Source organism: Styela clava, chromosome 4, assembly GCF_964204865.1.
Source record: "Styela clava chromosome 4, kaStyClav1.hap1.2, whole genome shotgun sequence".
Classification (NCBI taxonomy): Eukaryota; Metazoa; Chordata; class Ascidiacea; order Stolidobranchia; family Styelidae; genus Styela; species Styela clava.
The window spans coordinates 10175974-10186881 of NC_135253.1; the positions used below are offsets into that span (position 1 = coordinate 10175974).

Sequence of the window (10908 nt, forward strand, 5' to 3'; positions counted from 1 at the left end):
GGTAAAGACTGATTCGCTCTGGTCTAACGTGTCCATATATTTGTGCGTTGTTCTAAGTTGTGCTCACCTCCCAGATATCTCTGCATTTTCTTTGTCTGTTTACTTTGTGCTGTTTATGTCAGAGAATCAAAATAAGACGATTGATTGAACTCAAAAAGGCCGAAGGAAAAAACGATGAAGTTGTTGAAATCCAGAAGTTTCAGTTTTCCCAAAGATGAAAAAGACTGAAATCTAAAAGGAAGAAGTGGATGAATTTTTTTCCGCGGAAAGTGGGGTGGTTGAAATCACTAAAAGGCTGAACCCTAGGAAGAAGAAGAGTGTGAAATTTTTTCCGACAAATGGTGAGGTGGTTGAGGTCACTAAAAGTAAGAAGTGGATGAAAGTTCTTTCTGTGGAAAATGGGGTGGTTTAAGTCACTAAAACGCTGAACCCTAAAAGGAAGGAGTGGAAGAAATTTCTTTCGACGAATGGTGAGTTGGTTACAGTCACTAAAAGATTAAACCTAAAATGGAGAAGAAGATTGAAATTCTTTCGTAATCAATAAAAGGTTGAACCCAACGGGCAGAAGTGGATGAAATTTTCAACGACGGAAGGTGGTTGAGGTCATCAAAAGGCTGAAAACTGAAAGGGAATGAAATTTTTTCCGACGAAAGGTAAGGTTTACTCGACAATTTAACAATGATTTATAGTGAAATTAACGTCTGTTTCGTTTGTATCCATGAGCCAATGCGCTCGGATAGTAGCCTAATTGTATCTTCATCGTAGATTATACTGTGTAACAAAAAAACTTACTTGTGTTCCAAGCTTTTAACCTAAATCCCAGTTAATGACGCCTACTCCTCCGAAAAATTCTGTGGAAACGGTGGAATTCGTCAGGATTACCGAGCAGCGGAAAGAGAGAGAGAAATTCATTATTTCGTCAACCAGAAAGCAAGCAATGATACAATAAAAATATATACGAACGAAATATGTAAGTCAATTCGGTATAGACCGGAGGGAGCGATACGGCCATAAGGTCATCAAAGTCAGATCCCCCCAAATTCGCCAATAAGATTCACAGTCAATGTATGTATCATCTGATCCGTTTGACACACAAAACATTTAGTTTTAATATATAGGTACGTCGATAACAAGACACAAATTAAAAGAGTTTGGGCGTTGATTCTCGAGAATGAAAGTATATATATATATACGCGAATTATTGAAGACGGACCCTTCATTTTTCCATAAAGATGGAACGTTGCTTCTGTCACGTTCTGAATATACAATTAGGCGCTCAGGTATCTCTAATGACTTGCGTTGTTTATTGGGATCTCTAGCCACAGTCTGAAAGCCATATGTTGCCTCAGACAAATATTCATCTATTTTGGCAGCTCATTACCGTACATCTTTAGGCTAAATTATTTGAATGACAAATATTTGTAGTAAGTTTTAAAGCATGATCAATTCAAGTGGCCAGCAATGTGATCAGTTTTTCGATCTACAAAACTTTTTTTTTTTATTATTAATAAAAACATCACATTATATAGACACAATATCACATAATACATTTATATAAACACAATAACAATTTCATTTCAAAAAAACGAGCATGTAATAGTTTTCCACTTCTTCTTATGGATTGACAGTTTTGTCATTTTTAGTTGCAATAATCTTGTTGGTGTTGCCAGTATGATAGTGGATACTCCCAGTTTCACCATTTTCACTATGAGATTGGAAAAGCATCGTCATCCGCATGCTGGCGTTATAAATCCGATTTAATCTTTGCTGGCCGGCGCTCGACTCACGTGATAACCGTACGGGTGCATTCGACTGGCGAGGTTACTATCTATTTCTGGCGGCCGTCTGGCGTTCTTAGGGGGCGGATTCAAATTTTATTAATGACAATTCGTTTTTACATCCGGATTAGCTTCGCCGGTGATTTGTTTTTTTAAAGAGCTGTAGCAGCTGCGGATACATGTTGTAATTATACGACTGTCGTGCTGCTCTCATACTAGGCATAAGTTAGAGATATGTCTGCCTATCTGCAGGTGTCCAGGTGTCGTAAATGTGCGATGGTGTGCATCCAAAACATGTTTCGTTCTACTGTCCGTGACGTTTTTTGTTATGTAATCTTTATTGTCTACTAACAGTAAAGCACGAGATTTTTTTTGCTTGTATTTATTTTGAATCCAAGTCTGAAGTCTCTACAATATGACCATTCAGTATTTGAACAGAGGTTAGGAAAACTATAGCAGTACAGGTTCTTCTTTGGTACATTATCCTACTTTGCTAGAACCCTTTTTTTAATGGCATATGAGTGCTTGTCTCGCTTTTAGTTTAAAGTTAGTTTTAGCAAAGCATGGTTGGGTTTTTTTTGAAGCAAAGTAAAAGTAAGGGTCTCCCTAAAACCAGGCACTTGCGAATTCAGGCACTTTGATATTTTTTAATTTTACCGTATGTCATTGGGGTTTCCATTTTACCTGACAAGATAATTAGACTTTTAATGAATTTTTGCATCCCTATATCGCAATAAAACAATATTATTTCCAATTTATCATGGTATAAATAATTTTTCAATAGTAAAATGTGGCAAATTTTATCAAAATGTTGTAAATTCAATCATACAAAGTGTGTATATTTAATTTTTTGCTTTAAAGTAATCAGATACATTGTAAAATAGGTTTTCACCAAGTGCCTGAAATTATACAAGTGCCTGATTTCTATATTTTATAATCAATGTTGCCACATTTCACTATTGAAAAATTAATTATACTCTAATAAATTTGAAATAATATTGTTTTATTGCAATATATGGATGCGAAAATTTATTTAATCAAGTCTAATTATTTTGTCAAGTAAATTAAAAACCTCAATGACGTACAGTAAAAATATCAAAGTGCCTGAAATAGTGCCTGAATTCGCAAGTGCCTGGTTTTAGGGAGACCCTAAAAGTAAATTCAATCCAGGGACATCTTTGGATAAGTTGTACATCAAAAAAATTTTACATTTGTGATATCTTGTTAAATTATATATTTTAATATTGGTTACCATTAGTGATTTATATATAATTGCTCACATATCATGAATGAATATGAAATTTAGCTGAATGACCATAAATGTGGTCAACCTTATTTTGTAGTTAGATTTACCGTTTTATTTTTATTGTAAAAATGTACCAGTACCTCTAATGGTTCTAATCAGTTGTTAAACTTATTAACTTGTGGTTCTAAACTCCATCCTGTATTATCATATTTTGCAGTGATAATATTATCACACTTAACCTGGTGATTGAACTAGCCACTGGCCTCAACAAACGAAATACAAATTTGATTTGGTAAACTTCAACAAATATGCCACAATTTACGAAAGAAGACTTTGAAAAAATTTCTAGTGACAAACAGACATTGGTCATAAGAAACAAAAAGGTTTATGACATCTCGAAGTTTGTCAGTATACATCCTGGTGGCAGCGATGTAATCACAAAAAGGCATGGAAAAGATGTCACTACAATAATGGAAAAAGGTACACACAAGCATAGTGAAAATGCATACAGATGGTTAGAGCAACATTATGTTGGGGATTTAGTGGATGAGAAAACTGAAGAGGTGGATAAGCAAGCACCAAGCTCTGATATAGTTAACTGGTCAAAGCCGGTTTTGTGGCAAGTTGGACATTTGGGAGAGAAATATCATGATTGGGTTGATAGTCCTGTTGATAAAAGTCTCAGACTGTTCAAAAGTGATTTTGTGGAATATTTTTCCAGTACTAGTTGGTATGTCATCCCGATTGTCTGGATACCAGTCATATTACTACTTCTTCTGACAACATATTGGAATTATACTGAAGTTTTGTTTTTCCCAAATGTTCAATCGCTAACTTTTTCATGTTCAATCCATGTTCTCCCATTTGCCTATATTGGAGGAATCTTCATGTGGACATTTTTAGAATATGCTTTACATAGATGGTTGTTTCATGCTAGTCCTCCAGTTTCTTCGTACTGGCTTATTACTCTTCATTTTCTTCTTCACGGACAGCACCATAAAGTTCCATTTGATAAAGGTCGTCTCGTCTTCCCCCCAGTGCCTGCATCAATTTTGGGCGGTATGCTTTATATTATACTCAGTGGCATCCTGCCCATACCCATACGTCACACTTTATTAGCTGGCGTTTTAACAGGGTATGTGGTTTACGATCTCACTCACTATTACTTGCATTATGGTAATCCATCGAAGGGAAGTTATTTTTACAATCTTCGGGCATATCACGTCAGACACCACTTTCAGTCTCCTGAACTTGGTTTTGGTATTTCAAGCAGGCTGTGGGATTACCCTTTCAACACACTTATTGGAAAGAATAAAAAAGCTGACTGAATGGATACTGATCAAAGTAGAAGATTTATCCAAGTCCCACCATTTTGATTATGAAACAATTCATCACTTGAGTGGGCATATGGTTTGATCTAATTGAAAGATCATTGGCTTAAATCTTCACTAAAACTAAAACTACTAACTAGTGTTGTATGGCCCTTCTCATTAGAACACATTTTATTTATTCAACAATTTGATATTTGCTCTTTGTAACCTAGATAATATAGAAAATAATAACTTTAATTATTATAAGTAGAAATTTTTCATACAATCTTGATTTTTTGTTTAGTTTTGAGTAATTTGTATCAGCTTGCATTTGATTGTGTGTTTGTTTTGTGCAGAATAGCTCAACTGAAATTGAATCAGTTATGCTGTATTGTTTCACAGGAGCCTATTACCTCAAAAATTATGCACTTTGAAACGTTGTCTCCAATGTTTTAATTTATATACATGAAATTGTGAATGTAAATGAATCCAAAATGACTACAAAATTGGGATGAATTCGCTTGTTTTCCTTCATTATTGTCTTGCCTCAGGGCACTTGGATTACTATGACAACAACAAAAAATGTTTTGAAAAAACATATTAAAATACATATATAATAAATAACTTACGGTAGAAATAAATAAGTACTTGAATAATACTATTACATTACTTACTCAATTTGAAATATTAAAACAGTAGGTACGGATTTAGAATTTGGGATCATTGGCATATGCAGTTTGCTACGCTTTGTCTTCATACATGGTTATACATTATTTCAAATAGCATTTGTCACGTTCATTAATTTATTATTATTAACATATTGGAGTATCATGTCATACATTTAAAAAAAATTTGGTGAAAGAGGAAGGTAAGGGGAAATGTTCAAAAATTGAAAAGGTAGAAAATATTAGTATGCATTTGAATGCATTAAGTAATTATTTATTTCTCACTCTCAACAAGCAGCCACTTAAGAAGCTACTCATTACAAAAAGTGTACAGTTTTTTTTTTCATTATCAAAGTGACACGCAACTCCATAAAAACAAAGCATTAAGACAAACAAGCTTAATAAGCAAGCATATCTGATATCAATTCGAGTTATGCTTGCCTCGGTCCAAATCCTGCTAACTTAGATAGACGTATCTGTGTTGGCCACAATTATTTGATTCTAACTGTGAGCCAGAAATGGATCCGTCCTAAATGTTTTAATTTAGAGACCATCATTTGTCTGTATAAATCCACTGGTAACTTCTGACTTTTCAATGTATAACTTTTTCTCACTGATCTAGAAACGCAATTGCATTTTTCTTTTGCACATTTTAATATTTAAATGCAAGGGAAAGCATTTATTGCAAACCTATGCATGGGCATATTTATTAAAAAAAGTGGCTATTTCTAAACATTTCAAATGATGGCGCGTCTTAACCTTCAATAAATAACCAATCAAACTCAAATTGATCCCTTCAAGTATGGAGCTTGAAGTAATCGAATCTAAAGGGACTGTTCAATCCACATAATTTCCTATGCTAATATGAAGCTTGAATAATACTATTGTTTTATCAATTATTTGGTACAGTATGTTCCAATCAACTCTTTTTTTATAATCTGTTATTTGGATTTTTTTTTTGTAGAAATTGATGAATGAAAAATATTTCCTAATCCAACTTAAAGTGTGTGGTTAATTTTACAGTAAACAAGGTGTATTTGTCCATTATTGTGATTAAAATCCTAAGATTTGTTTATTTTAGAGAGAGAAATATTTGGTAATAAATTAGTTTTTTTAATGGTTCAATGATCATGAATCGGGAAGGGATATGACAGTACCAAAATATTATTTTCAAATATTTCCCTTGTTGGTAAGGGTATATTCAAACAAAAAGTAGGTAATAGTACTTCCTTATATATTGCAATTTGCAATACTACTATTTATAAGAAAATAGGCAGGAAACAGAATGGTGATGTCCAAAACTTTGGGTGTCACAACTAGATTGAGGAACAGTAGGCGTAGTATAAAAAATATATTTCTCATGAATTCCCAAAGTAAAAAAAAAGCCATTTGTACTTTCTTTAATAAAATTATCTTTGTAATTAATGTTTTTAATAAAATATCATACTGTCTTATTGTGTTGTTCAAGTTGTATTTTTCGTTGGATCATTTAGTGGCTTATTCCGCAATTATCATGCTAAATGCCGTATATTGTTTGCATTGTTTATTGTTATCCTTTTTGTTCTGTTTATAATGCTTAATTCTTTTCTTGCGATCATCCTTCCCAATCTCAAGTCAACTAAATATAATAACTTTTACACACAGTTTATAGCTGATATTCATATGTTGTTGGACAATATAGGTTTGAAAGTTTTGTACCCATTATCTTTTTCGTTAAGTGTAAGCCACAATTAGACTGTCCTTATATTGGATAATTGGTGATCTTTCTTTTATACCCCAACCCAAACATGTCTAGAATTAACTCTTTTAAGTATTCGATTTATTTAATGTGAAGCAAGAATAAAATAGAAGATATTTTACGAATGCCTCAGAAAAATTCCTAACTATCAATACTGTTTTAAGTACAGAAAGTACTAAATTTCAATTTTAAAACCATTAAAGATAATAATGTACAACAATTCCCTATCAAACAATGCTCCCTCCCTTATTTACCCCACACATGTCTAGCATTAACCAATTATTAATTAACCCATATTCTATAACTGCTTCGGTAAAATTCAAATTTGCCAATACTGTTTATTATGCAAGTATAAAAGTATCTTGCGAGTATAAATACTTTTGAAGTTAATAATGTACAATAAGTCACTAAAAAATGAAATGCTTGCACATGAATTTTCAAACCATTTATCCATTCTTATTCACATTTAATGCTTGTTGAATGAATTCTGTTTAATGCTTGCTTCACTATTACGGTAGTAAACTTTGGTGTATCTACGAATAAATTCACATTTGTGCTTCATTATCATATTATGTAATGTCCGTTTGTTTGAGGTAGATTGCATTTATTTTTGTGCAACTGGAATCAACTAATAAATCCACTCCCATTTTTTTTTTGTGTGTGTATTGCCTAATTGTTTTGCGTGGTGATATGTTTTCCCTTAAGTTTCTTTTTTTTAATCAAATTTGCATCGCTTTTAAGGCACAGTTATGCTATATGATTTCATTACTGTTTTCGGAGCTCTGTCAGTCAATTCAGAATTTATTTTTATGTATTTATATAATAATGTGAGGGACAACTAAGAACCATTTCTCAGTTTATGTTGACTAATATGTGTTACATGGTGGGTCATGGTGTTGCACAAGGTATCCAGATATCTCTAGTTTGTGTAATCAATTTGATGCTGTACTGTGTAAAAGATATATATTCGACACCCTGTTTTTTCGTAAAAAAAAACACCATAATAAATGGAGTTTTTGCATTTTTAATATTATTGTCATTTGTCAATTCAATAACGTTATTGGATGTTCCAAATATTTTTTATCTGGTTTTGCAACTTCTCTAAATGTGTACGTAGATTAAGTAACTATTCGAATATTGTTCTCTGAAAATTATTGTAATTTGAGTTCATAGATATCTCCCTGAATTGAATAATAGTGCTGCATTAGTTTAGTTATGCCTACAAATTTTTTTGACAATTTGCTCATGTTTAGTTGCCCGTGAGACGCAGATGGACTGTGCCACTGAAGCTTTAGTTTTGTGCTCCTAAAATTTTCATTGTTTTTATGCATGTATACATATATATTATAATCTATTTTGAGTCAACGTCATTCCCGCTTCATATTTGCTTCACTTTTCCATAATGTTAATTAGATATCTAGATATAATTGATTTTTTGGAATTTTTATTGTGTGAATTGTGTCATATTTTTTTCAGATTTCGTAATAAATATTTTATAGAAATCATGGTTTATTCATGGATTGGTTACTTATAATCTGGCAGCAATCTGCAAAGGATGGATGCAAATTATTATGTCAGATTTTAAGAAGATAGATTATCAGAGAGGTAAAAAAGATTAGTATTAAGTAGGTATGTTTAAAAGTATAGTAAAAATGAAAACCCCCCAATTTGCATTTTGTGGGTAGGGTATTTTCAAGTTGATATTATTGTTGTGATGTACAAATTGTCATTTTTACTTTGAAATCAGGTTTTATCAGTACAGTGAAGATGGTTTCAAAATGCCATACATACGATTCAAAATATCAAACATTCTCGCGTATTTGAAGTTCAGCGTTTATTGAAATGCAACCATACTTGGTAACGTGTATCCTATTCTCCCATACTGAAAATCATTTGGGCCCAGTCTAAATTTAGATATTTATAATGTCTAACAACATGGTACAGGATCCATTATAGTAATAGCAGACTCTGTTTAAACATGGATGTCAATAAATTGTGCATCAGTGCACCGAAGTTGTGGAATTTTTAGTTGAATTAAAATTGTCCAAGTGGTTATAAATGATTACAACTATGTTTTTCTATTCATAATACCTGTTTTTTCTGTATTGCATTTAGGTATATAAAAAAATGAATTACTTGATAGGGTTTTAAATTATACTGTTATGTTAAATAAGAAAATCGAATTTCTCAATTTATTCAAAATACTTTGGGGGACTTTGCCTTGATTGTATATCGAATTAAGGCATTATGGGTAATCTAAACATCTCATAAGAAGAATTCCTTTATTTCATGGGCTACATGATTGTTATGTAAATATTTTTATAATATAGTGTAAGAATACAGACATTTTTCACAAGATGTCATTATATATTTATGGCGATAAAATCAAGATAAAGCTTGTCATAATTAGTTGATGTTTATTCGCTCGCTCTACAAATGATTGAGTAAAACTTCGACGAGTGATTTCTAAATTGTCTGGTTGCTACTGATTTTTTTTAGACCATGAACTTAAATGTAACCTTGTAATAAAGTAGTTTATTCATGAAATTCATTGAGTTTATCATGCTTCAAAACTTGTGATGCCCAAGATTTTGTCATCAAAGTTCCTAGTATTCACTATGTTCTGTGTTGTCTGTGCTTTATTACTGTTCTTCTCGATGGAAGGAACAGGCTACAAAGTAATGGAACAGTCACATACGTTCCGATTTGCATCTTATTATCAAGATAATATGGTACTTCAGTCTGAACCTCTTCGTGCAATTTTATGGGGATATGGCATGTTGGGTGCTACAGTAGAGGTTTCGTTGAATGTGTTTGATGTGTACAAAACTGTTGTTAGAGAAAGTATAAATGGTACTGGAGTATGGTCAGTTACTTTTAATCTGCAAATGGCTGGTACAAGAGGCACAATCTCGGCCAGTCACAAATATAATGGAGCAGTAGAAACATATTTCATTTCGAACATAATTTTTGGCGATGTTTGGATATGTGGTGGTCAGAGCAATATGGAATTTCCATTAGGTCATATATTTAACTCCAGTGCCACATTGAAAAATGTTTCTATGTATCATGATATTAGAATATTCACTGCTTCTCAAGTTACATCTCCTGTCCCATTGTATGACATGGTGGATATTGCGCAAGCTTGGGCTGTCCCTTCCGCAGTAAATGCACAATATTTTTCAGCAGTGTGCTGGTTATATGCACAAAATATATATAACAAAATAAAGAAACCATTGGGTCTAATATCCAGTAACTGGGGAGGTACACCTGTTGAAGCATGGTCATCACCACAAGCACTTGCGAACTGTAATTTGGATAAAGTAAATTCATATATAAGTATGTCTCCACAATCTAACAGTGTGTTATGGAATGCTATGATTCACCCATTGCTCAACATGACAATTTCAGGAGCAATATGGTATCAAGGCGAACAAAATGCTCATTATCATAGAAATACTTACAACTGTTCATTTCCTGCTATGATAAAAGATTGGAGGAAATCATGGTACAAGGCTACTAAATCTCAAACAAAATCTCAGTTCCCTTTTGGTTTTGTTCAATTGTGTACTGTGGCGGCACCAAAAGAAACAGGAAGATTTCCCTTAATTAGATGGCATCAGACTTCTGATTATGGATACGTTCCCAATAAAATGATGCCAAACACATTTATGGCAGTTACTCTGGACCTCCCTGATCCAAATTCACCATATGGTTCTATACATCCAAGAGATAAACAGGACGTTGGGTTTCGTTTAGCAACTGAGGCATTAAAGTATGTATACAAAGTTCTTGTTCATGATGATGGCCCATTTCCTGTCTCGGCAACTTTGAAAGGAAGCAACATACTGCTGCAATATAAATATCCAAATTTAAAAGTCATAGGTAAAACAAATTTTGAAATATGTTGCTCTGAAAGCAGATGTGATGTAAGCGATTTGTCACCTAAAGGTTTTGCTGAATGGCTCCCAACTGTGATTATTAAATATGATGAACAGTTCGTCACTGTACAGGCAAATAAGTGTTCTCACTTCGTGAAAAAAATAAGATATTTATGGTCTTCTACTCCATGTGAATTTAAAAAGTGCCCGATCTATGATTCAATGGATTTTCCTGCTTCTCCTTTTGTTATGAATGTTGACACACATTAGCTTATCAACTAGGTTTATGC

The 10908-nt window shown here is 32.9% G+C and overlaps 2 protein-coding genes across 2 annotated transcripts; both read left to right on the plus strand.

Moving 5' to 3' along the window:
- The first annotated feature begins 3241 nt into the window (after positions 1-3241).
- LOC120326472 (fatty acid 2-hydroxylase-like) lies at positions 3242-8242 on the plus strand. Its single transcript, XM_039392773.2, has one exon. It carries the CDS (start codon positions 3333-3335, stop codon positions 4350-4352), a length of 1020 nt encoding a protein of 339 aa, XP_039248707.2. The 5' UTR covers positions 3242-3332; the 3' UTR covers positions 4353-8242.
- Positions 8243-9466: 1224 nt separating this feature from the next.
- LOC120325901 (sialate O-acetylesterase-like) lies at positions 9467-10888 on the plus strand. The gene has a single exon (XM_039392077.2). It carries the CDS (start codon positions 9467-9469, stop codon positions 10886-10888), a length of 1422 nt encoding a protein of 473 aa, XP_039248011.2.
- The last annotated feature ends 20 nt before the right edge of the window (positions 10889-10908 follow it).

What these genes read in the sequence shown, in the direction of transcription:
- LOC120326472 (XM_039392773.2), top strand. Translation starts at nt 3,333, where the DNA reads ATGCCACAATTTACGAAAGAAGACTTTGAAAAAATTTCTAGTGACAAA.
- LOC120325901 (XM_039392077.2), top strand. Translation starts at nt 9,467, where the DNA reads ATGGTACTTCAGTCTGAACCTCTTCGTGCAATTTTATGGGGATATGGC.